Below are 26,334 nucleotides of genomic sequence, written 5' to 3'. Positions count from 1 at the left end.
ACAGATTTGTAAGGCCGCGACATGGGCTAGTGCCAATACCTTTTGCAAACACTATAAACTTGATGTTTTGTCTGGTCAGCATACTGCATTTGGGAGAAAGGTTCTCCAAGCGGTAATCCCACCCTGAGGAGGTGCTTTGGTACTCTACAGGGTGCTGTCAGGAGGACGTCCTGGAAAATAGGTATTAAGCTTACCGTTAATGATGTTTCCAGGAGTCCATCCTGACAGCACGGGTAGTTCCCTCCCTGTATTATATTATGTATGGTATTCTAGCATGATTGTAACCTATTCCTTACATATGATGTAATATGTTCCTGGTTATAATGTAATATGTTTGTTACCATTAAACAAATTTTTTTTCTGCATTTCCTTGAGGCGGTTCTTGTTACAACACTGAGGTCTGTGGGTGGGACTTGACCTTTTAAACTCGTCTGTTTCCTGTCCCAGCAAGGGGAGGAGGACGTCCTCCAGGGTGCTGTCAGGATGGACTCCTGGAAACATCATTAACGGTAAGCTTAATACCTATTTTTAAAATTTTTTTTTTTTTTTTATTATTTGTAACATTAGATCTTTTTACTATTGATGCTGCATAGGCAGCATCAATAGTAAAAAGTTGGTCCCACAGGGTTAATAGCAGCGTTAACGGACTGCTAAACCGCTATGGAGGCACTGACTGGAGGGCAGTAAGGAGGGGGCACCGAATTTGCCGCCGGACTGTGCCCGTCGCTGATTGGACCTAGCCTGGCCGGGACCAATCAGCGACGTGGGATTTCCGATTATGTAGATAGATTTTATTACATTTGTGTTCACAATGCAGTGTGTATTAGTTCTTTTTGTGGAAAGCCTACATATGATCTTGTAAATATTGCACAATTGCCCATTGTGTTAAAGTGGTTATCCGTGACTTTCTTTTTAAACCTTTATTTTATTATGGGCCTAAGAACTAACAGACCGGGAGTTGCTACCTACTTGCCTGTTGTGTCCGCGCCGATGGCCACCGGTACAGAGCGGTCACGGACTGATCCAGCTGGCAAATCGGTGGCTTATGCTGATGTCCTATGTCGACAGAACAGCGGCTCCTTTTCTGCTGTGCTCTGTTAACAGTTGATGAATGCCGACGTTCTGCTGATAGGCAGAGGGGAAGCGGCTGTCAATCTGCAGAGTATGAGGCCGGCAGGAGCAGCCCGGAGAAGGAAAAGCTGCTGTGGTGATGTGGAGCAGCTGAATCGCTTGCAGGAGCCAGTTGTTTAGTTTTCAGATCGAGGGGAAAAAAAAATGTACCTAATAAACTCTTAAAGGCACTCATACTTTATAGATCAAAGTTGTCTGAGCTTGCAGGTTTGGGCAGGGTGGGCTAACCATCTGATGTGTTTGGGGGCCTTCCCTCTATGGCCGAGAAAAGAATGGGACTGTTGGAATTCCAATGGTCGATCCTTTTATTTTGAAGTGAGATAATCCGCTGCCATTAGTGTCTGGTTTCTTCTCTCTCCATGTTGAAAACACATGAATACTGTGCTGCGCTGAGCGTTTTTGTGTATGGGGAGGCAGCCAAACGTTCATTCAGCAGACCGCTATCCTGTGTGTATACCCATCTGTGGAGTTTATGCACTAATTGAAGGTTGTTTGTAACATTTTCCCCATTGGGAACAATAAGACTTGTGATATGTAACACCTGGAATGGTTTTTTTTTTTTTAATGTTTTGTGGGTGATCATAAATGATCTTGTTACAGGTGCTGAAACAGGTTTGAAAATGGATATTCTACCACATCAAGAAAAGCAACTAAATGAAGGTTTAGAAAGGGCAAAGCAGCATCGTGACAAGCTCCTGGAATATGATAAGACGAGGTATCACTCAGTTACTGCAATATTTATTGGGGGCAGGGACTGATGTGAATGCTAAGCACTGTGGAATTTGTTTCCATAATACCTGTATAAGTAACTGGAAACAGATATGAAATAATAGATAAGAAGCTGACGGCGTTCTCCACGTAATAAAGTCTTCTTTATTACTGGCCCATAGAAATGTCAGTGGATTCTAAATGGACGTCGCCAGCTATGTGTCTTGCCACAATACTCTCCTTGCTTGAGCATACAAGCCTTTAATGGATTAATTAAAAATATTTTATTACATGGGCAGTCTTCTTCATTTATTCTGCATTCGAGTCTTTGAAATGACTGCATGTGGCAGAGTAAAGGTACCTTCACACTGAGCAACTTTAGAACCATAACGACAGCGATCCGTGACGTTGCAGCGTCCTGGATAGCGATATCGTTGTGTTTGACACACAGCAGCGATCAGGATCCTGCTGTGACATCGCTGGTCGGAGCTAGAAGGCCAGCACCTTATTTTGTCGCTAGATCACCCGCTGACATCGCTGAATCGGCGTGTGTGACGCCGATCCAGCGATGTGTTCACTGGTAACCAGGGTAAATATCGGGTTACTAAGCGCAGGGCTGCGCTTAGTAACCCGATATTTACCCTGGTTACCATTGTAAATGTAAAAAAAAAAAAAGCACTACATACTTACATTCCGGTGTCTGTCGCGTCCCCCGGCGTCAGCTTCCCTGCACTGTGTCAGCGCCGGCCGGCCGTAAAGCAGAGCACACCGGTGATGTCACCGCTGTGCGTTATGGCCGGCGCTTACACAGTGCAGGGAAGCTGACGCCGGGGAACGCTACAGACAGATGGTAACCAGGGTAAACATCGGGTTACTAAGCGCGGCCCTGCGCTTAGTAACCCGATGTTTACCCTGGTTAACTGGGGACTTCGGCATCGTTGGTCGCTGGAGAGCTGTCTGTGTGACAGCTCTCCAGCGACCACACAACGACGAAACAGCGACGCTGCAGCGATCGGCATCGTTGTCTATCGCTGCAGCGTCGCTTAATGTGACGGTACCTTAAGTCCGATTATCACCATAGCTATATGCAGGTAATGGCTACGAATGTAACACCACACCTAAAAGTGAGAACTGTGCCAATTGTACGTCTTCTCTCATTTTCAGTAATAGATATCTTCGGTTATCCAGTTTTTAATCTAGTAAGTTTTCTCAAGATTTATTGTGTTTTTGTTCTTGACACACAAACTTACGTTTTATACCTTTCTGATCTCGTCTTCTCTTCTCTTGCTCTGGATATACAGTGTGAGACGCACCCATGTAATTGACGATGAGTCTGATTACTTCTCCACTGATTCCAACCAATGGTTGTCTCAGGCTGAACGCGAGACTCTTTGCAAGAAGGAACAGGAATTGCAAGAGCTGCGTCACGCTTCTCGACTTTCCCGCAAGGTGACTATAGATTTTGCAGGACGTAAGGTTCTAGAAGAAGGCGCAGATCTGGATGAGTATCACAAGAGGTAAGGAAGAGCCATATGTTAATCTCACTCATCAGTGGATGTAACACCTGGAGTTTAAACCAAAAAAAAAATTTGATCTTTAACCTTTTCTTTTTTTTTTGTTTCAATAATTTTTATTTAAAGAGTAATACAAAAATCTCCCAACATGGGAGTTTTGGTAACATATCAAGGGATCACACTTGAGACATTATACGTATGGTAAAATCAAAGTAAAGGATCCCTACTTACAAGTGTATATGACAAGACAGAGACAAGACAGGAACAATAGGGAAAAACAGACTAGGGAATGAATCATAAAGGTCCACTTAACAGAATTTTTCCTTCACAATAGAATGTTATGGGTCGACATTTGACGAAGATCAGATTCAGTATTACAACTTATAGTATAGGAGAAGCATATAGATAAGAGGAAGAAAACATAACCCACACACCTATATATATTGCCAGTTGGTTGTTTCTGGCTCTAGTCTGTATCTCAAGGAGAAAGCGTAAGGGCAAGTGTCAGCTGATCTCCATGGTTCAAATCTAGCCACGGGGACCAAACCTGTAAAAAGGTGTTCCAGCTATCAGTTCTTGTAGCCTGGATGCGCTCATATATCATAATAGTGTTCATTTTGGTTTTGACTTGTGTCATTGATAGCGATGGAGTCCTCCATTTTGATGCTATGTGTATTTTGGCCGACATGCCCAGTATTGTTATCAGTCTAAATAATCTCTTGGACACTTCCTGTGGTTTTATTCCAAGCAGGAATGTTCGTGGGTCTAGAGGTATATCCTTTCCAGCCATTCCATCGATCAAAAGTTTCACCTCCTGCCAGAGACCTGTCACCACCGGACATGTCCACCATATATGTCTCATGTCTCCAGGTGCATCACATCCCCTAAAACACTTATCTGAGATCTGAGGACAAATGGCATGGAGTCTCGTGGGCACCTGGTAAGTCCTGTGGAGGACTTTAAGAGAGGACTCGACCATGGATACCTGATGAGAGCCTTTTGATAAGGCATCACAAGAGCGCCACCACTCCTCCAATGATATCTCGAGCCCCAAATCCTCCTCCCACTGGCACATAAATTTAAGTTTTTCCTCCCCCCTTGCTGCAGAAAAGGAGGAGTACAACATGGATATCACCCCCCTTCCCAAGGGGTGATCTTTAACCTTTTCTTAACATTGGATGTACTGATACTTCTAAGGACTGAGTGTGCATCATTGCTGGCAGACAGTGTTTTATTCAGCCATCATCTGCTTCTGAGAGCAATAGGTGGAGTTGAGCTCAACCAACTATAGGTAACTTTTTCAATCTCTGACAGCAATCTCTAATGCGAGCGGACCAGTGAGCTCATTGTTCCACATGCCCATCAACCCCTCTCTGCAAAGTGTTCGCAGGGTTCCAATGGGTTTCTATGCCAACTAAGGATCTGTTGAAGGCCCCTGTGTCTGCCATCACGGTGCTCCTATGAAGACCTTACATTGAGAAGAGACCATGATTTTCACTATGTACCTATATACTTCAATATCCTGTTTTTTTTGTTTTGTTTTGAACAACGAAAAAGAGAAGCGCAAAGACCACCAAATGATCAAATAAATTTTATTAAACAGTCATACATAAAACAAGACATAATTCAACAACAAATAAAGGGGAAGTAGGAGACAGGCAGGTAACCAAAAAGGGAGACTGTGGGTAAAAAAAATAGAAGTTGGGCAAGCAGAGAGGAACAAATAATCACAATAAGGTGCACAAAGATGGCACTAACAGGTGGATGCTGTAATAAATTATCCGGTATACCAAGAGTTCATCCAAAGGTAAAGTGCTAAGATAGAGATACTGCTTTCCCATCGTAGTTCCGGACTTTTAAACAGCCTTCCCGCGACCCCTGACGCGTGTTTCGCGTCTTCACTTTTTCAAAGGGGTATCCTGGTATTGCAGTATGTAGTAGTGTAAGTGATCAGAACATCCCAGGTTCAACTTCCTAAGCGTACTAAAAACAAAGTTGAAGAAAATAATGTTTTTAAAGTTATAAAATAGAATAAATAAAAACTCAAATCCTCCTTCAATCCTCTTTTCACTCATTAGCAATAACGAAATTATAACATTTATAAAAAAAAAGTGCGGTATCGCTTGGTCTGTGAAAGATCAAATTATAAAATTAATTAATCCGATTAGTAGGTGCCAGAATTGTGTGTTTATTTTTGTTTTGTTTTTGATGCTGCAAAAACAAATGCAATAAAAAGCGATAAAACCATCATAGCTACCCCTAGATGGTATCAATAAAAATATCAGCTTGCCACTTAAAAAAGGAGATCCTTATATGGCTATGTGATAAAAGTTATGGCTCTTGGAGAAAGGATTAATATTGGAGATGAGCAGATCGCTTTGTGCAACCACGGTCCAGGTCACTGCTCTCTGGCCATGGACAGGAGAAGGGTGAATTTCCTGACCTTCCAGGATATCTGGCTGTGGATAGGAGATGGGTGAATTTCCTGACCTTCCAGGATATCTGGCTGTGGACAGGAGATGGGTGAATTTCCTGACCTTCCAGGATCTCTGGCTGTGGACAGGAGATGGGTGAATTTCCTGACCTTCCAGGATCTCTGGCTGTGGACAGGAGATGGGTGAATTTCCTGACCTTCCAGGATCTCTGGCTGTGGACAGGAGATGGGTGAATTTCCTGACCTTCCAGGATCTCTGGCTGTGGACAGGAAATGGGTGAATCTCCTGACCTTCCAGAATCTCTGGCTTGTCTTATGATTGGCTGTGCTTGTGCATTGTCATATGCGTGGCATCAATCAACCACTGCACCGAGAAACCTGGAAGGTCAGTAAATTTGCACAAGTCCTGTCAACAGCCAGAGATCCTGGACCGTGAACTGCAAAGCGATCAGCTCATAGCTAGATAATGTGGTTTAGGCATTTAACAGCACTGCAGCTCTGTTCATGCTTTTTTTTTTTTTATATATCTTTGTTTATGTGATTTATAATATGTAGTCTATAAAGGATTGTCGCTTTCAAAATGTTTCTCTGTCCTCACAGGTTTGATGAGGTTGTCCATGCAGTCAACTCAGGCACAAAAGCAAAGCCAGTGAGAAGCTCAGAGAATACACGTGATTCCCTGCTTTTGAATCCAGCTGTGATGTTTCCCCCACCAGTGGTAAGTAAACTGGAGCAGAAATACTTGTGAAAATAGAATGGGATAGTGGAAATTTGTAGTGTTTTTAATACATGAACGCTTTGTCACAAGTTTATTTAGTACTAGCTGAAGAGTCCGACGTTGCCTGGGCATAGTAAATATCTGTGGTTAGTTATAGCACCTCACTTCTCTTATTTTCCCATCACGCCTCTCATTTTCTCCCTCACTCCTCTCATTCCCCCCTAACAGTTGTCATTTCGACCTCACATCTGTCATTTTCCGATCGCTCCACTATTTTCCCTAAACCTCTCATTTTGCACTCACACCTTTTCATTTTCACCTCGCACCTCTCATTTTCCCCTCAGTATATACATGTTTGTCATCTACCTTATACATAGTATACACCTGTATGTCATCTCCTGTATATAGTATATACCTGTATGTCATCCCTGTATATAGTATATACCTGCTGTATGTCATCTCCCCTGTAAATTGTATATACCTATGTCATCTCCTCCTGTATATAGTATAACTTGTCATCTCTTCTGTATATAGTATATACCTGTGTCATCTGCTCCTGTATATAGTATATACCTGTATGTCGTCTCCCCTGTAAATAGTATATACCTGCTGTGTCATCTCCTCCTGTATATTGTATATACCTGTCATCTTCTCCTGTATATAGTATATACCTGTATGTCATCTCCCCTGTATATAGTATATACCTGTGTCATCTCCCCTGTAAATAGTATATACCTGCTGTATGTCATCTCCTCCTGTATATTGTATATACCTATGTGTCATCTCTTCTGTATATAGTATATACCTGTGTCATCTGCTCCTGTATATAGTATATACCTGTCATCTCCCCTGTATATAGTATATACCTGCTGTATGTCATCTCTTTTATATAGTATGTACCTGTATGTCCTCTCCTCCTGTATATAGTATATACCTGTGTCATCTCCTCCTGTGTATAGCATATACCTGTCTCATCTCCTCCTGTGTATAGTATATACCTGTCATCTCCTCCTGTATATAGTATATACCCGTGTGTCATCTCCTCCTGTATACAGTATATACCCGTGTGTCATCTCCTCCTGTATATAGTATATACCTGTGTGTCATCTCCTCCTGTATTAGACCGCGTTCACACGTTATTTGCTCAGTATTTTTACCTCAGTATTTGTAATCTAAATTGGCAGCCTGATAAACCCCCAGCCAACAGGAAGCCCTCCCCCTGGCAGTATATATTAGCTCACACATACACATAATAGACAGGTCATGTGACTGACAGCTGCCGTATTTCCTATATGGTACATTTGTTGCTCTTGTAGTTTGTCTGCTTATTAATCAGATTTTTATTTTTGAAGGATAATACCAGACTTGTGTGTGTTTTAGGGCGAGTTTCATGTGTCAAGTTGTGTGTGTTGAGTTGCATGTGGCGACATGCATGTAGCAACTTTTGTGAGATGAGTTTTGTGTGGCGACATGCGTGTAGCAACTTTTTGTGTGTCGAGTTGCATGTGACAGGTTAGTGTAGCAAGTTGTGTGCATCAAGTTTTGCGCATGGCGAGTTTTATGTGTGGTGTGTTTTGAGTGTGTGCAAGTTTTGTGTGTGGCAACTTTTGCATGTGTTGCACATGCGAAAAAATTGCCACAAGCGCAAAAGTTGCAAGTTTTGCATGTGGCCAGTTTTCCATGAGGTGAGTTTTGCACATGTGGCTAGTTTTGCGTGAGCCTAGTTTTGCATGTGGCTAGTTTTGCGTGAGCCTAGTTTTGTGTGTGGCGAGTTTTAAATGGCGACTTTTGTGTTTTGACCTTTATGTGGCGAGTTTGTGTATGTGTGGTGAAATGTGTGCTGAGGGTGGTATATGTGTTCAAGCACGTGGTAGTGTGTGGCGCATTTTGTGTGTGTGTTCATATCCCCGTGTGTGGTGGGTATCCCATGTCGGGGCCCCACCTTAGCAACTGTACGGTATATACTCTTTGGCGCCATCGCTCTCATTCTTTAAGTCCCCCTTGTTCACATCTGGCAGCTGTCAATTTGCCTCCAACACTTTTCCTTTCATCTTTTCCCCATTATGTAGATAGGGGCAAAATTGGTGAATTGGAACACGCGGGGTTAAAATTTTGCCTCACAACATAGCCGATGATGCTCTCAGGATCCAGACGTGTGACTGTGCAAAATTTTGTGGCTATAGCTGCGATGGTGCAGATACCAATCCCGGACACACACAGACACCCACACACACCTTTATATATTAGATTTGTACCATGGATTTTATGTCTCTCCAGCAGTGAAACTAAGGAATATTCATTCCCCACCTTACACTCTTGAGTGGTACATATTATCCTGAGGCATTTCATGCATCTCCTCCATATTCTTTTATTCATCCTTTGCCTAAAACTATTTTGATCCTTTAAATACAGTGAAACTCAAGGCCCGGAGGTGGGATATTATTTTACCAGTATAATTGATTAGGACATTTCCTGCTAGAGCCAATTTTTGGTTTTTGCACATTTAGTTTTTTTTTTTCTCCCCTTCTTCTAAAGGCCCCTTCACATTAAGCGACGCTGCAGCGATACCGACAACGATCCGGATCGCTGCAGCGTCGCTGTTTGGTCGCTGGAGAGCTGTCACACAGACCGCTCTCCAGCGACCAACGATGCCGGTAACCAGGGTAAACATCGGGTTACTAAGCGCAGGGCCGCGCTTAGTAACCCGATGTTTACCCTGGTTACCATCGTTAAAGTAAAAAAACAACCACTACATACTTGCCTACCGCTGTCTGTCCTCGGCGCTCTGCTTCTCTGGTCTGGCTGTGAACACAGCGGCCGGAAAGCAGAGCGGTGACGTCACCGCTCTGCTTTCCGGCTGCCCGGCGCTCACAGCCAGACCAGAGAAGCAGAGCGCCGAGGACAGACAGCGGTAGGTAAGTATGTAGTGGTTGTTTTTTTACTTTAATGATGGTAACCAGGGTAAACATCGGGTTACTGAGCGCGGCCCTGCGCTTAGTAACCCGATGTTTACCCTGGTTACCAGCGAAGACATCGCTGAATCGGTGTCACACACAGCGATTCAGCGATGTCAGCGGGAGAGCCAGCGACGAAATAAAGTTCTGGCCTTTCTTCCCCGACCAGCGACATCACAGCAGGGGCCTGATCGCTGCTGCCTGTCACACTGGACGATATCGCTAGCCAGGACGCTGCAACGTCACGGATCGCTAGCGTTATCGTCTAGTGTGACGGTACCTTTAGATACCGTAGTTGTTTTTTTTTCCCCCCAGGCAACATAGGACTTGTTTTGTGAGGAACAAATTGAAGTTTTGAATTCCAATGTTCCCACTATAACACCCTGTACTAAATGCCATTAGCAGAGATGGCCTTAATCTTGCTGTCAATGTGCACACGTTCAGGATTTGTTGCAGAAATTTCCTGAGCAAAACCGGACATTTTCTGCAAGAAATCCGCATGCGTTTTTGACGTGTTTTTTTTTCTGGAGCTTCTCAATGCATTAAACAGTGGGAAAAACACAAAAAATCCGCAAAATTAATGAACATGCAGCGTTTTTTACCGCGATGCGTTTTTTTTTGCGGCGAAAAATGCATCATGTGCACAAAAATTGCGGAATACATTCTAAATGATGGGATGCATAATGTATGCATTTTTTATGTGTTTTTATAGCGTTTTATAGCGAAAACACGCAACGTGTTCACACAGCCTAAGCGGCAGCGATCGGAGCAAGCTCATATTACTGGTGTTATAAGGCAGGTGACAGCTGTATAATGCATGTGGCACACCAAGTATTGTGCAGGCCGCTCCATACACGATTATTTCTTCTGCCGTATATGCATAGCGGATATTGAGAAGGGGCTTTTCATTAAACAAAAATGTTTGAAATGGCAAAATCTACATTTTACTAATATCAATCACGTGATATTGTGCTATATTTTTTGCGGCCTGTAATACGCACTTTTTGTCTCAAATTTTTGAGAAAAATGGGAGGGTGCGTCTTATAGTCCGGATGTACTTGCAGATGGGGAGGTGGGCGAGCGATGGACAAGCTGGTCACAGGTAGAGTTGAGTGACTATGTTCGGGTTCCCTCTTATTCGGCAAGCTATAGCGCTTACCAAATAAGCTGCAGAGGGAACCCGGCTTCCTGGATCGCGCCGGCTGATCAGCTGTCCGGCTCCGCAGCTACATGTGATGCGGCTGTGTGACAGTCACGACACATGCATGGAGAGCCTGTGTGTTGTGCTCTAGCTATTATGCAGCCCACCATTCCAAATATGAATTGTAATCCATCACTGTGCCCCCACAAACTATAAATAGTCACTTTCCCCACCTAATAAATAAATAAACTGATTAGCACCTGTACTTTTTCCCAATTCATTACCAGTCACTGCATCCTCAACACCCTCCATGCTGTACCTCCTGATCTTTTGATTCATTATAGTTACATGCTCCTTCCGTCCCAATTCATTGTCATGTCTTCTCTCTCCCACCCTCTATTCATTATCAACTGCTCTCCCCCACATTCAATACATCATTTACTCATTTACTCTCCCCCGCCCTCAAGATTCATCATAATTTGCTCTCCCCCAGGTCATCATTTGCTCTCCCCACCCCTCACCTTCAAATCAATTGCTGTGCCCGTCCTTCACCCTCAGTTCATCATTTGCAGTCCCCCTCACCCATTTAATTCATTTTTTAACCCCTTCCCGACCCATGACGCCACGTAGGCGTCATGAAAGTCGGTGCCAATCCGACCCATGACGCCTATGTGGCGTCATGGAAAGATCGCGTCCCTGCAGATCCGGTGAAAGGGTTAACTCCCATTTCACCCGATCTGCAGGGACAGGGGGAGTGGTAGTTTAGCCCAGGGGGGGTGGCTTCACCCCCTCGTGGCTACGATCGCTCTGATTGGCAGTTTCACTTTCAACAGCCAATCAGAGCGATTTGTAATATTTCACCTATTATAACGGGTGAAATATTACAATCCAGCTATGGCCGATGCTGCAATATCATCGGCCATGGCTGGAAATACTAATGTGCCCCCGCCCCCCCCCCAGCCCCCCGATCTGGCCGGTACACTGCTCCGGCTCCCCTCCGTCCTGTGCTCCGCTCCCCCCCGTGCTCCAATCACCCCCCCTGCATTCCGATCCACCCCCGTGCTCCGTTCCACCCCCCGTGCTCCGTTCCACCCCCCGTGCTCCGTTCCAGCCCCCCCGTGCGCCGTTCCAGCCCCCCCGTGCTCCGTTCCACGCCCCCCGTGCTCCGTTCCACGCCTGCCGCGCTCCGATTCCCCCCCCCCCGTGGTCCCCCCCACCCCATCATGCTTACCGATCCTGCCGGGGTCCCGTCCGTCTTCTCCCTGGGCGCCGCCATCTTCCAAAATGGCGGGCGCATGCGCAGTGCGCCCGCCGAATCTGCCGGCCGGCAGATTCGTTCCAAAGTGCATTTTGATCACTGAGATAGATTATATCTCAGTGATCAAAATAAAAAAAATAATAAATGACCCCCCCCCCCCCCCCGCCCCCTTTGTCACCCCCATAGGTAGGGACAATAAAAAAATAAAGAAATTTTTTTTTTCCACTAATGTTAGAATAGGGTTAGGGTTAGGGGTAGGGCTAGGGCTAGGGTTAGGGCTTCGGTATGTGCACACGTATTCTGGTCCTCTGTGGATTTTTCCGCTGCGGATTTGATAAATCCGCAGTGCTAAACCGCTGCGGATTTACCGCTTTTTTTTCTGCGCATTTCACTGCGGTTTTACAATTGCGATTTTCTATTTGAGCAGTTGTAAAACCGCTGCGGAATCCGCACAAAGAAGTGACATGCTCCGGAATGTAACCCGCTGCGTTTCCGTGCAGTTTTTCCGCAGCATATGTACAGCGATTTTTGTTTCCCATAGGTTTACATTGAACTGTAAACTCATGGGAAACTGCTGCGGATCTGCAGCGTTTTCCGCAGTGTGCACATACCTTTAGAATTAGGCTATGTGCACACGGTGCGGATTTGGCTGCGGATTGGCCGCTGCGGATTCGCAGCAGTGTTCCATCAGGTTTACAGTACCATGTAAACATATGAAAAACCAAATCCGCTGTGCCCATGGTGCAGAAAATACCGCGCGGAAACGCTGCGTTGTATTTTCCGCAGCATGTCAATTCTTTGTGCGGATTCCGCGGCGTTTTACACCTGTTCCTCAATAGGAATCCGCAGGTGAAATCCACACAAAAAACACTGGAAATCCGCGGAAAATCCGCAGGTAAAACGCAGTGCCTTTTACCCGCGGATTTTTCAAAAATGGTGCGGAAATATCTCACACGAATCCGCAACGTGGGCACATAGCCTTAGGGTTAGGGTTGAAATTAGGGTTGTGGTTAGGGTTGTGATTAGGGTTATGGCTACAGTTGGGATAAGGGTTAGGGGTGTGTTGGGGTTAGTGTTGGAGGTAGAATTGAGGGGTTACCACTGTTTAGGCACATCAGGGGTCTCCAAACGCAACATGGCGCCACCATTGATTCCAGCCAATCTCGTATTCAAAAAGTCAAATGGTGCTCCCTCACTTCCGAGCCCTGACGTGTGCCCAAACAGTGGTTTACCCCCACATATGGGGTATCAGTGTACTCAGGATAAACTGCGCAACAATTACTGGGGTCCAATTTCTCCTGTTACCCTTGGGAAAATTAAAAAATTCTGGGCTAAATAATTATTTTTGAGGAAAGAAAACGTATTTATTATTTTCACGGCTCTGCATTATAAACTTCTATGAAGCACTTGGGGGTTCAAAGTGCTCACCACACATCTAGATAAGTTCCTTTCGGGGGCTAGTTTCCAAAATGGGGTCACTTGTGGGGGGTTTCTACTGTTTAGGCACATCAGGGGCTCTGCAAACGCAACGTGACGCCCGCAGAGCATTCCATCAAAGTCTGCATTTCAAAACGTCACTACTTCACTTCCGAGCCTCGGCATGTGCCCAAACAGTGGTTTACCCCCACATATGGGGTATCAGCGTACTCAGGAGAAACTGGACAACAACTTTTGGGGTCAAATTTCTCCTGTTACCCTTGGGAAAATAAAAAATTGCAGGCTAAAAGATCATTTTTGAGAAAATAATTTTTTATTTTTATTTTCATGGCTCTGCGTTATAAACTTCTGTGAAGCACCTGGGGGTTTAAAGTGCTCAATATGCATCTAGATAAGTTCCTTGGGGGGTCTAGTTTCCAAAATGGGGTCACTTGTGGGGGAGCTCCAATGTTTAGGCACACAGGGGCTCTCCAAACGCGACATGGTGTCCGCTAACAATTGGAGCTAATTTTCCATTCAAAAAGTCAAATGGCGCGCCTTCCCTTCCGAGCCCTGCCGAGTGCCCAAACAGTGGTTTACCCCCACATATGAGGTATCGGCGTACTCGGGAGAAATTGCCCAACAAATTTTATGATCCATTTTATCCTACTGCCCATGTGAAAATGAAAAAATTGAGGCGAAAAGAATTTTTTAGTGAAAAAAAAGTACTTTTTCATTTTTACAGATCAATTTGTGAAGCACTTGAGGGTTTAAAGTGCTCACTAGGCATCTAAATAAGTTCCTTGGGGGGTCTAGTTTCCAAAATGGGGTCACTTGTGGGGGAGCGCCAATGTTTAGGCACACAGGAGCTATCCAAACGCGACATGGTGTCCGCTAACGATGGAAATAATTTTTAATTCAAAAAGTCAAATGGCGCTCCTTCCCTTCCGAGCCTTACCATGTGCCCAAACAGTGGTTTACCCCCACATGTGAGGTATTGGTGTACTCAGGAGAAATTGCCCAACACATTTTAGGATCCATTTTATCCTGTTGCCCATGTGAAAATGAAAAAATTGAGGCTAAAAGATTTTTTTTGTGAAAAAAAAGGTACTTTTTCATTTTTACGGATCAATTTGTGAAGCACCTGGGGGTTCAAAGTGCTCACTATGCATCTAGATAAGTTCCTTGGGGCGTCTAGTTTCCAAAATGGGGTCACTTGTGGGGGAGCTCCAATTTTTAGGCACACGGGTGCTCTCCAAACGTGACATGGTGTCCGCTAAAGAGTGGAGCCAATTTTTGATTCAAAAAGTCAAATGGCGCTCCTTCCCTTCCAAGCCCTGCCGTGCGCCCAAACAGTGGTTTACCCCAACATATGAGGTATCGGCGTACTCAGGACAAATTGGACAACAACTTTCGTGGTTCAGTTTCTCCTTTTACCATTGGGAAAATAAAAAAATTGTTGCTAAAAGATAATTTTTGTGACTAAAAAGTTAAATGTTCATTTTTTCCTTCCATGTTGCTTCTGCTGCTGTGAAGCACCTGAAGGGTTAATAAACTTCTTGAATGTGGTTTTGAGTACCTTGAGGGGTGCAGTTTTTAGAATGGTGTCACTTTTGGGTATTTTCAGCCATATAGAACCCTCAAACTGACTTCAAATGTGAGGTGGTCCCTAAAAAAAATTTTGTAAATTTCGTTGTAAAAATGACAAATCGCTGGTCAAATTTTAACCCTTATAACTTCCTAACAAAAAAAAATTTTGTTTCCAAAATTGTGCTGATGTAAAGTAAACATGTGGGAAATGTTATTTATTAAATATTTTGTGTCACATATCTCTCTGGTTTAACAGAATAAAAATTCAAAATGTGAAAATTGCGAAATTTTCAAAATTTTCGCCAAATTTCCGTTTTTATCACAAATAAACGCAGAATTTATTGACCTAAATTTACCACTAACATGAAGCCCAATATGTCACGAAAAAACAATGTCAGAACCGCTGGGATCCGTTGAAGCGTTCCTGAGTTATTACCTCATAAAGGGACACTGGTCAGAATTGCAAAAAACGGCAAGGTCTTTAAGGTCAAAATAGGCTGGGTCATGAAGGGGTTAAAGAAAAAAAAAGTTATTCATACTTCCCTCACTGACGATCCCCTGCAGACGCAGCTCTACTTCTGGCGTTCTAGTACAGGACGGCGTGTACGCAATGATGTCATCGTGTACGCGCCATCTCCTGACCGGAAGTCCAGAAAAGGCAGAGTTAGCTGGAGCTGAACAGCTGTCCAGGTTAGACGGCTATGTAGCTCCGAAAAAGCTCCCTGACCCCAGCGGCGACGGGTGCGCTGCAGTGCACAGCACTTTAATGCATGATGGGGCCTGGTGAACAGAAGCGCAAAAGAGGGGGCCAGCCCCACTCTGTACTGCTGTTTACCAGGCCCCATACCGCAATAAGGGCAGTAATGCCATGTTGGCGGCCCTGATTTGTGCTGGAACAGAGACATGCGTAATAAAGGTTAACTGAAGTACATCTCTACTGGATAGAAACATTGATTCCAGGAATAGTGTGGTCATCCAAACGTCATCGCCCCCCAGCCCCTACTCCTCAACAGTCTGTACATAGACATAGGAGGGGACTGGTTCGGCTATTGAATATACGATGTCATCCAGCCTTCTCCACACAATAGATTGTGTGGTGGTAGAGGAAATGCTCTGATTTTTATAATTTTTACCTTTAGTGATTGAACTGAATTAATAAGTAGTATAATTTTGCTATTTTGAGTAAATTTGTTATGACTGGATAACCCCTTTAAGGGTAAGTTCTCAAAGGGAGTTTTTTTCTGCAGCAAAACCTGATCATCTTGGCAGGAAATAAGCTGCGCCAAAAATGCAGGTTTAGGTGCGTTTTTGATGTGTGTTTTGCCGCGTTTTGCTGCTGATGCAACTGCTTTCAGTTGTAAGCTTTATCTCCCCCAGATACGTCGTGGGACACTCGGTATATTGGACTATGACGGATCAGGGAGTATACTTTTGCTTTTTTATTTTATTTTTATTACTAAAGATCGATGGCTTCGCTTTGGAATACAGTGGGGCAAAAAAGTATTTAGTCAGTCAGCAATAGTGCAAGTTCCACCACTTAAAAAGATGAGGCGTCTGTAATTTACATCATAGGTAGACCTCAACTATGGGAGACAAACTGAGAAAAAAAAATCCAGAAAATCACATTGTCTGTTTTTTTAACATTTTATTTGCATATTATGGTGGAAAATAAGTATTTGGTCAGAAACAAACAATCAAGATTTCTGGCTCTCAGAGACCTGTAACTTCTTCTTTAAGAGTCTCCTCTTTCCTCCACTCATTACCTGTAGTAATGGCACCTGTTTAAACTTGATATCAGTATAAAAAGACACCTGTGCACACCCTCAAACAGTCTGACTCCAAACTCCACTATGGTGAAGACCAAAGAGCTGTCAAAGGACACCAGAAACAAAATTGTAGCCCTGCACCAGGCTGGGAAGACTGAATCTGCAATAGCCAACCAGCTTGGAGTGAAGAAATCAACAGTGGGAGCAATAATTAGAAAATGGAAGACATACAAGACCACTGATAATCTCCCTCGATCTGGGGCTCCACGCAAACTCCCACCCCGTGGGGTCAGAATGATCACAAGAACGGTGAGCAAAAATCCCAGAACCACGCGGGGGGACCTAGTGAATGAACTGCAGAGAGCTGGGACCAATGTAACAAGGCCTACCATAAGTAACACACTACGCCACCATGGACTCAGATCCTGCAGTGCCAGACGTGTCCCACTGCTTAAACCAGTACATGTCCGGGCCCGTCTGAAGTTTGCTAGAGAGCATTTGGATGATCCAGAGGAGTTTTGGGAGAATGTCCTATGGTCTGATGAAACCAAACTGGAACTGTTTGGTAGAAACACAACTTGTCGTGTTTGGAGGAAAAAGAATACTGAGTTGCATCCATCAAACACCATACCTACTGTAAAGCATGGTGGTGGAAACATCATGCTTTGGGGCTGTTTCTCTGCAAAGGGGCCAGGATGACTGATCCGGGTACATGAAAGAATGAATGGGGCCATGTATCGTGAGATTTTGAGTGCAAACCTCCTTCCATCAGCAAGGGCATTGAAGATGAAACGTGGCTGGGTCTTTCAACATGACAATGATCCAAAGCACACCGCCAGGGCAACGAAGGAGTGGCTTCGTAAGAAGCATTTCAAGGTCCTGGAGTGGCCTAGCCAGTCTCCAGATCTCAACCCTATAGAAAACCTTTGGAGGGAGTTGAAAGTCCGTGTTGCCAAGCGAAAAGCCAAAAACATCACTGCTCTAGAGGAGATCTGCATGGAGGAATGGGCCAACATACCAACAACAGTGTGTGGCAACCTTGTGAAGACTTACAGAAAACGTTTGACCTCTGTCATTGCCAACAAAGGATATATTACAAAGTATTGAGATGAAATTTTGTTTCTGACCAAATACTTATTTTCCACCTTAATATGCAAATAAAATGTTTAAAAAACAGACAATGTGATTTTCTGGATTTTTTTTTCTCAGTTTGTCTCCCATAGTTGAGGTCTACCTATGATGTAAATTACAGACGCCTCTCATCTTTTTAAGTGGTGGAACTTGCACTATTGCTGACTGACTAAATACTTTTTTGCCCCACTGTAGCAGAACAATAAAAATATGGTCAAAACTGTGTGGTGTTTTATTTCGTTAAATGACTTTTTTCTTAGTGTGTGTGTTTATTTAACTCTTTAATATTGGATTAGTAATGGATAGGTGTCTTATTGACACCTCTCCATTACTAAGCGGGCTTAATGTCCCCTTACAATAGCAAGGTGACATTAACCCCTTATTACCCTGCTTGCCACTGCTACAGGGCAAGTGGGAAGAGGTGGGCAAAGCGCCAGAATTGGCACATTTAATAGATATGCCTTTTCTGGGCAGCTGAGGGCTTCTATTTTTTTGGCTTGGGGGGGGGGGGGGGGGGGCAATATCCATGGCCCCTTTCCAGTCTGAGAATACCATCCCCCAGCTGTGAGCTTTAGCAAGGCTGGTTGTCAAAAATGGGGGGGACCCCATGCTGTTTTTTTTAAATTATTTAAATGACCCATCTATTCTTGATAACTAGCCTTGCTGAAGCTGACATCTGGGGGTTGCAGCCTCCAGCTGTGAGTTTTGTCTGGCTGGTTATCAAAATTAGGGGGAAACCCACGCCTTTTTTATTTATTTATTTTTTAAATTAGTTATAGCACAGGAGCGGCAGATAAACTCCCATCCACAGCTCCTGCTCTCACTGTAATTAGTGGCTGTAGGTGTCAGATGATGGGAGCAGTTGTCCCATCATCTGACACCAGTGATCGGAGGTGAGGTTTACACCTCCGATCACAGCTGAGCGCTCCCTGCTGTCTTCTGACAGCGGGGAGCCGCGGCTCTCTGATCGGCGGGGATTATTTCCCCGCCGATCATAAGCGGTATTTGCGGCGCTGTCATGACAGCTTGGCAAACACTAATGTCGAGCCGGGGGGTCCGCTGCTGGATGACAGGCTGCATGAACGCCTCCTTGACTTTTCTACAGCAAATACGCTGCAAGAAAAGTCAACCTAGCGTATTTGTAGAGTTTTTTTCACCACCCATTCAAGTCAATGGGTGAAAAACGCTGAAAGAAGTGACATGCTCTATGTCCAAAAAACCCAGCAAAGCACAAAATACTGACCAAACAAAAACCAATGTGTGTGCTTGAGATTTCTGACATCTCATAGGCTTTGCTGGTATTGTAAAAGCAGCTGAAAAATAGCATAAAAAAGCAGCAAAAACGCCCTGTGTGAACTTACCCCAAGTCTACTATAAAGTATTGAGAGATCATTCCTGAAAAGAAATGTCAGTCAAGAGATAGCCGATTAACACCTCTATATGTGACTTCTGGATACATACATTAATCCCACGAAACCTTTTCAAAATGACCAAGTAAAGGATGTACACTGTACTAATGGAAAAATGGGGTTATATTTCTTTGTTCTTTTTGGGCCAATTTAAAAAAAAAATCTTAAGAACATGTAAAACTGGTAAGTTTACAATAACCCAGCATATTCTAGGGTAGAATGACTTTGAATGGTGTTGGTGGTTTTCACCACTAAATGCTTATGATCATGAGCCTATTTTTTACAAATAATTTCTTTAGGTAATTTCTCTGTATATTACTTTGCACATTCTAGCTTTGATATACTTTTCCATCTTTGGAAACAATTGGACTCTAATAATATACCGTAATGCAAAACATTTTCTCACAATATGGTTAGTGTCGAGCGCACTATAATGCCCAGGACTCTCTGCCTTCACTAAGTGACACGCTTTGTACCTTGTGCAGCCTTTTTATCAAAACATGTCTGAACATAATTTTTAAAAGCACTGATGCCTAATTCCATTGGTAAGCATGTCTCATTGTGCTTTGGTTGTAAAGATGTTCAGACTTCAAACATCACCTTGTCCATTTGTACTTTAATTGCTCAATGCACTATTAAAGGGAATATGGCAGCAGGTTTTTGCGATTTTATTTATTTTTTCCCCGCCATCTGCGAGCAATATAATGTAGGGAAAGAGTATTTTAATCCATTGATGTAGATTAGATTACTGGGTGTAAACATTCTGACACATTCCGAGCTTTTAGATTTAGCATGAAGCAGAGCTGAGGAAGCTAACTCCGCCCACACCATGCTCTGTATGTGCAATGTCTGTAGACAATGAGCTGCCTATTACAGACGTGGGCGTGTTGGACCAGGAGGCAATGATATGTTGCAGCATTGAGTTCCAGCAATATGTTTATTCTTAACGTTCTGTTGTCTTGTTTTTCCAGTGGGTTGATCAGGTGAGCGCTACTTCAAGTAGGCGAAGGACTGGTGTAGAAGATTCAGATGAGCGCCGCAGACTCCGGATACAGGACAAAGAGCTGCAGGAGATTAGTGATCAGGGCATGTGTCTGAGTATGCACCAGCCATGGGCGTCTCTTCTCGTTGCTGGCATTAAAAGGTAAACGTGGTGCCCTAATTCTCTCTTGCTTTGCGTACGATTACCTTTAAATTTCTCCCATCCGAGACTCCTACCGCTTATCAAGAAAATATGGCGGAAATATTTGATAGATGCTTAAAACAGAATTTTATTTTAAAAGGGGTTGTTTGCTTAAAGGTAATGTTCCGCCCTGGCTGCAATTTGTTAAAAAAATAGCAGACAGGCTGTACTTGCATTCCTCAGGTCCACTGGTGATTGTCCACTGCTGGTCCCAGTGTCTGGCACTGGCTGCAGCGCTGGCGTCACATCAACAGCAAGGAAGCCAATCGGCGAGCTCAGCAGCTGTGAAGGGGGTGTTCTGTCTACCCTCGCGGACCCTCTCAGATCACTGATTCACAATGCCAGGCAGCGGTTGCAGTGGCGGAGACTTGCTGGAGGACCAGGGAGGGGAGTACAGTATGATCTGTTATTTTTTTAACAAAGTGCAGCCGAGGCTGAGCATGATCTGAAAGGGAACAAATCCTGTATAGAGAATATATAATCAAACAATGTCCCATTGTTAGAATCCACTTTTTGATGATAAATTTTTTTCTTTTTTTTTTCTTGAGGTTTCTTTTATTTGTTTGACTTACTGTTGTAGAGATCACTTATCGGCAGCCATCTCATTAACAGTAAAATGTAAATGTAGTCTGAACATGCCAATTTAGGATCACCATAAATTATGTTGGAGGGTCACCAAACTCTCACGTGACAGCAGATATTGGGAGGATGAATTGGTCATCAGGCATGTTGGATTTCAACATGCCCAATCTCCCCCAAGAGCTGGGAAAAATGTCAAACATGCTTTTTTTTATGGTGCCCATGTTTCCATCCATTGTTTTTTTTATTTTCCCAATTGAAACGCACAATACTAAAGATGCAATCAGAAAACTGATACTTCTCACAATATGAATAATATTATCCATTTTTTTATGTTTGTGCGAAATATGAGCTTCTCATTTTCACAATAGCAACATCATTTAGTATATTTATTGACCGCCCGCTACCCATAGCGTGCAGTTCACAGACTGAGGATTCTCAATTTGTAGCCTAAGGTTGGACAACCCCTTTAAATTGCATGTACACGGTGGCGTTATCACATTTTAATAATTTCTATAATTTTTTAAACTTTTTAGTGTTTGTTTATGCTGTTGCTTTCCTACTGTATATGTGATTAAGTGGGCACAATCTGCAGGATTTTTGTTGTGGCATTGTATAGGAGTTGAGAAAATAATGCAAAATAACTGAATATTGGTGAAAAATTAAACTGTCAAACACAGTAGTTACAAAATTACTCTTACAACTCTGAAGAATCCTTGTATTAATATGTAGCACATTCCTCCTGGATTATTGGGATGTAACATTGCCAGTCAGTATTGGGACCTGTTCTCTTCAACATATTCATTAATGATCTGGTAGAAGGTTTACACAGTAAAATATCGATATTTGCAGATGATACTAAACTATGTAAAGCAGTTAATACAAGAGAAGATAGTATTCTGCTACAGATGGATCTGGATAAGTTGGAAACTTGGGCTGAAAGGTGGCAGATGAGGTTTAACAATGATAAATGTAAGGTTATACACATGGGAAGAAGGAATCAATTACATTACACTTCCCATTACACACTGCATGGGAAACCACTGGGTAAATCTGACAGGGAGAAGGACTTGGGGATCCTAGTTAATGATAAACTTACCTGGAGCAGCCAGTGCCAGGCAGCAGCTGCCAAGGCAAACAGGATCATGGGGTGCATTAAAAGAGGTCTGGATACACATGATGAGAGCATTATACTGCCTCTGTACAAATCCCTAGTTAGACCGCACATGGAGTACTGTGTCCAGTTTTGGGCACCGGTGCTCAGGAAGGATATAATGGAACTAGAGAGAGTACAAAGGAGGGCAACAAAATTAATAAAGGGGATGGGAGAACTACAATACCCAGATAGATTAGCGAAATTAGGATTATTTAGTCTAGAAAAAAGACGACTGAGGGGCGATCTAATAACCATGTATAAGTATATAAGGGGACAATACAAATATCTCGCTGAGGATCTGTTTATACCAAGGAAGGTGACGGGCACAAGGGGGCATTCTTTGCGTCTGGAGGAGAGAAGGTTTTTCCACCAACATAGAAGAGGATTCTTTACTGTTAGGGCAGTGAGAATCTGGAATTGCTTGCCTGAGGAGGTGGTGATGGCGAACTCAGTCGAGGGGTTCAAGAGAGGCCTGGATGTCTTCCTGGAGCAGAACAATATTGTATCATACAATTATTAGGTTCTGTAGAAGGACGTAGATCTGGGGATTTATTATGATGGAATATAGGCTGAACTGGATGGACAAATGTCTTTTTTCGGCCTTAGTTACTAACTATGTTATTGCCGTGTTCCTGTATATGGAGGGTTGTGGTTATACTACATTTGTCAGCATGACTGAGCCTCATCTTTGGCTGGATCTGCACTATTTGCACAGCTTCCCCAGCTGATGAGAAGTGTAATGACAAGCTTTTGTCTCAGTGTGACTGGTTATATTTGATATGTGTCTGCAGTTCCATATTTGCTGGATCAGACTGTTCATTGTGTGTCTCGCTGCTTTCTTTTTCAGGGTGGAAGGCAGGTCGTGGTACAGTGCGCATAGAGGCCGTCTGTGGATAGCAGCTGCAGCTAAAAATCCTTCCCCACAGGAGATCTCTGAGCTAGAAGCATCATATCGAGTGCTACTTCACAAAGGTTGAGCTGGCAAATCTTCTAAAAATGTAAAACCTTAGTAACCTCACTTGAGGGATCCTAACTTATTAGGGAAAATGTGAGATGCATTACAAAACACATGGATACCTGTCCCATGTTATACAGCGAGCAGACAATGCAAATGCAGTGCGGATCCACCATAAAATCCATGATTTGAGGCCTTGATAAATTGCCTTTTGAGTTCATCAGTATTTTTATGATCTTCTCTGGCGAGTTATGCCTATGCTCAAACAATGTAGATTAAAGGGATTCACCAAGAATGTAACAAAACGGCCCCCATCACCTAAATCCAACGGCAACCCATCCTAGTAACATGTGAAGATGGTCTGTAGTCTGAAGAAGCAGCGTGCCCGAGATCTGTGTCACATTTGATAGATAAAGTGTATATTAAGCACACACACATGGTGAACCTCCAGAAAAGGGCTGACATAAGAAGAAATAAATCCTCTCGGCTGACTGAGCACAAGGGCTTTTTTCTCCAGTGTCAGACCTCCTGTGCTCAGTCAGTCGAGATTTATTTCTTCTCCTGTCACAGCCCTTCTCCAGCAGCTCCTGTATATGTGCTCATGATACAGCTCCTTTGTCAGTTGATATATAGGTCTCGGGAGCCATGTTTCTTCTGACTGCAACCCATTCTGACATGTGACAGGCTGTTTGACTTGCATAATAATAATAATAATCTTTATTTATATAGCGCCAACATATTCCGCAGCGCTTTACAGTTTCAAACACAAAAGTCATAAGTAACAACGTTAACAATACAATAATTAAAGCAAAATAAGACGACCCTGCTCGTGAGAGCTTACAATCTACAATGAGGTGGGGGAGATACAAAGTACAGGTGTGTATTTACAATGATGTATTTACAATCATGGTCCAGCCATCTTCAGGGGTTGGGGAATAGATGGGGATAGTGAATGGACTACACACACAAACATAACATAACTTTGATTAGTGAACGTGATAGGCCGCTCTGAACAAATGTGTTTTGAGCGAGCGCCTAAAACTATGCAAATTATGGATGGTCCTAATATCTTGGGGTAGAGCATTCCAGAGGATTGGCGCAGCACGGGAGAAGTCTTGTAGTCGGGAGTGGGAGGTACGGATTACTGCAGAGGTTAGCCGAAAGTCATTTGCAGAGCGCAGTGGTCTGTTAGGCTGATAGACAGAAATGAGGGAGGAGATGTAAGGTGGTGCCGCACTGTGGAGAGCTTTGTGGGTGAGAACAAGTACTTTGAATTGTATCCTGTAATGAATGGGCAGCCAGTGTAACGACTGGCGAAGAGCGGACGCGTCCGAGTAACGATTAGCCAGATGGACGACCCTGGCTGCTGCATTAAGGATGGACTGGAGAGGGGAAAGTCGAGTGAGGGGGAGGCCAATTAATAGAGCGTTACAGTAGTCCAGGCGGGAGTGGATCAGGGCGACCGTGAGGGTTTTAGCTGTCTCCATGGTGAGAAAAGGGCGGATTCTAGAGATGTTCTTTAGGTGTAAGCGGCACGAGCGGGCAAGAGATTGTATATGGGAGGTGAAGGAGAGATCGGAGTCAAACATAACACCCAGACAGCGCGCCTGCTGCCGGGGTGTTATTATGGTGCCACCCACGGAGAGGGAAATGTCAGATTTAGGCAGGTTAGTAGATGGTGGGAGCAGAAGAAGTTCAGTTTTGGAGAGGTTGAGTTTCAGATAGAGAGCGGACATGATGTTGGAGACTGCGGACAGACAGTCAGTGGCATTCTGTAGTACAGCGGGGGTAAGGTCAGGGGATGACGTATATAGTTGTGTGTCGTCGGCATAAAGATGGTACTGAAAGCCAAATCTGCTGATGGTCTGTCCAATTGGGGCCGTGTAGAGAGAGAACAGAAGGGGGCCAAGGACTGAGCCCTGAGGTACCCCAACAGTGAGAGGAAGAGGAGATGAAGTGGAGCCAGAGAACAGAACACTGAAGGAGCGGTCGGAAAGATAGGAGGAGAACCAGGAGAGAGCAGTGTCCTTAATGCCTAGTGACTGGAGCCTAGAGAGCAGGAGAGGGTGGTCAACAGTGTCAAAAGCTGCAGAAAGGTCGAGAAGAATGAGCAGAGAGTGGTCACCATTACGACTTGCATGAATACTATTTCACATTTAGCGATATGTGACTTCAAGTTGTGTGGAGGAGCACTTTTAGTTTTTATATAATCCAAAAAAAGGTAACATGGTAACAGTCATGGTGATTGTATTCAAATAATGCATAATTAATGGTCAGAGAGGAAATGGTGTTATCTAAGACATCCTTTATAATATGGCATATAGTACATCAAAATGACATTCAAATACCTTACATATCAGACCTCTGGATTTTATATGATGGACATCTGTGACACCAGGAAGGCCCTGAAGAGGGCAATTTTAACTGTAGTATTCTGTACAATAACTATGGAGTAAGCCTATATTGACACAAGTAACAAGTATGTGTCTGTCATTTTTGTAAAGTGGCTTTCATTGTTTATATTTGTGGCCCAGATTTTATTTATTGGAACTTTTCTATTATTTTGCTCATTTCTGGAATTTAACTTGATGCTGGGTTGAACTGTTGGTCTTGGTGACCAGATTTTCCTTTGTGCCCTCTCTACCATGGCGACTGGATGATTTCACCTGGGCTAGTTGCACCAACAGGATACTGTCACTAATTGCACCAACCCCATAGAGCAGAGGTGGAAAATGTAATTATTCGAGGAGCAACATAAGAGACCATGACTGTTGTGGAGGGCCAAACCAATAGACTGAAATTCCGCTCAATATTAATATAACATCAATATAAAATAATAATTAATATATTAATTGTATCACTTAATATTGAGCAGAATTAAGTATGCTGACGTCCCCCTATATTCCCTATGAGCCCGCACACAGGCCCCTTTACAACTCCCACAAAGCCCCCTAAATACAGTGAGCCCTCTCATAGCCCCTATATATATAGTATGAGCCCCCACACTGCCCCCTTGTATACAGAATGAGCCCTTACATAGTTCCCTACATAAAGTTTTAACCCTCACAGTACCCTATATACAGTGTTTGCCCCCTATATACAGGAACACATCCCATACACATATAAAAACAACACATACTCACCTTGCACCTGTTCCCTTAGCTGGGCTGCGGTCTCCAGTGCACTTACCCTCCTCATAGTAGATGCAATGACGTAATGTCTTCACGTCTGCTATCTCAGTCGCACGTGCCAAATGGAGTAAGAAGGAGCCAGCTGTGTCCTCTAAGACTA

At 43.7% G+C, this 26,334-nt stretch overlaps 1 protein-coding gene across 4 annotated transcripts in view; it reads left to right on the top strand.

The window, feature by feature from the left end:
* The window catches only part of TRIP4 (thyroid hormone receptor interactor 4), a 76,786-nt gene that overhangs the window by 33,310 nt on the left and 17,142 nt on the right, over positions 1 to 26,334 (top strand). For all 4 annotated transcript variants that reach the window (XM_069765730.1, XM_069765729.1, XM_069765728.1 and 1 more), the window contains 5 exons: positions 1,732 to 1,846; positions 3,141 to 3,356; positions 6,388 to 6,505; positions 20,142 to 20,314; positions 22,936 to 23,060. In XM_069765730.1, coding sequence (XP_069621831.1) covers positions 1,732 to 1,846; positions 3,141 to 3,356; positions 6,388 to 6,505; positions 20,142 to 20,314; positions 22,936 to 23,060 — 747 coding nt within the window. The remainder of the gene's footprint in view (positions 1 to 1,731; positions 1,847 to 3,140; positions 3,357 to 6,387; positions 6,506 to 20,141; positions 20,315 to 22,935; positions 23,061 to 26,334) is intronic.

The sequence above is a fragment of the Ranitomeya imitator genome, chromosome 4, assembly GCF_032444005.1.
Source record: "Ranitomeya imitator isolate aRanImi1 chromosome 4, aRanImi1.pri, whole genome shotgun sequence".
Taxonomy (NCBI): Eukaryota; Metazoa; Chordata; class Amphibia; order Anura; family Dendrobatidae; genus Ranitomeya; species Ranitomeya imitator.
The sequence above is the reverse complement of the archived record's forward strand: the minus strand, read 5'-3'. Positions and strand labels throughout refer to the sequence as shown.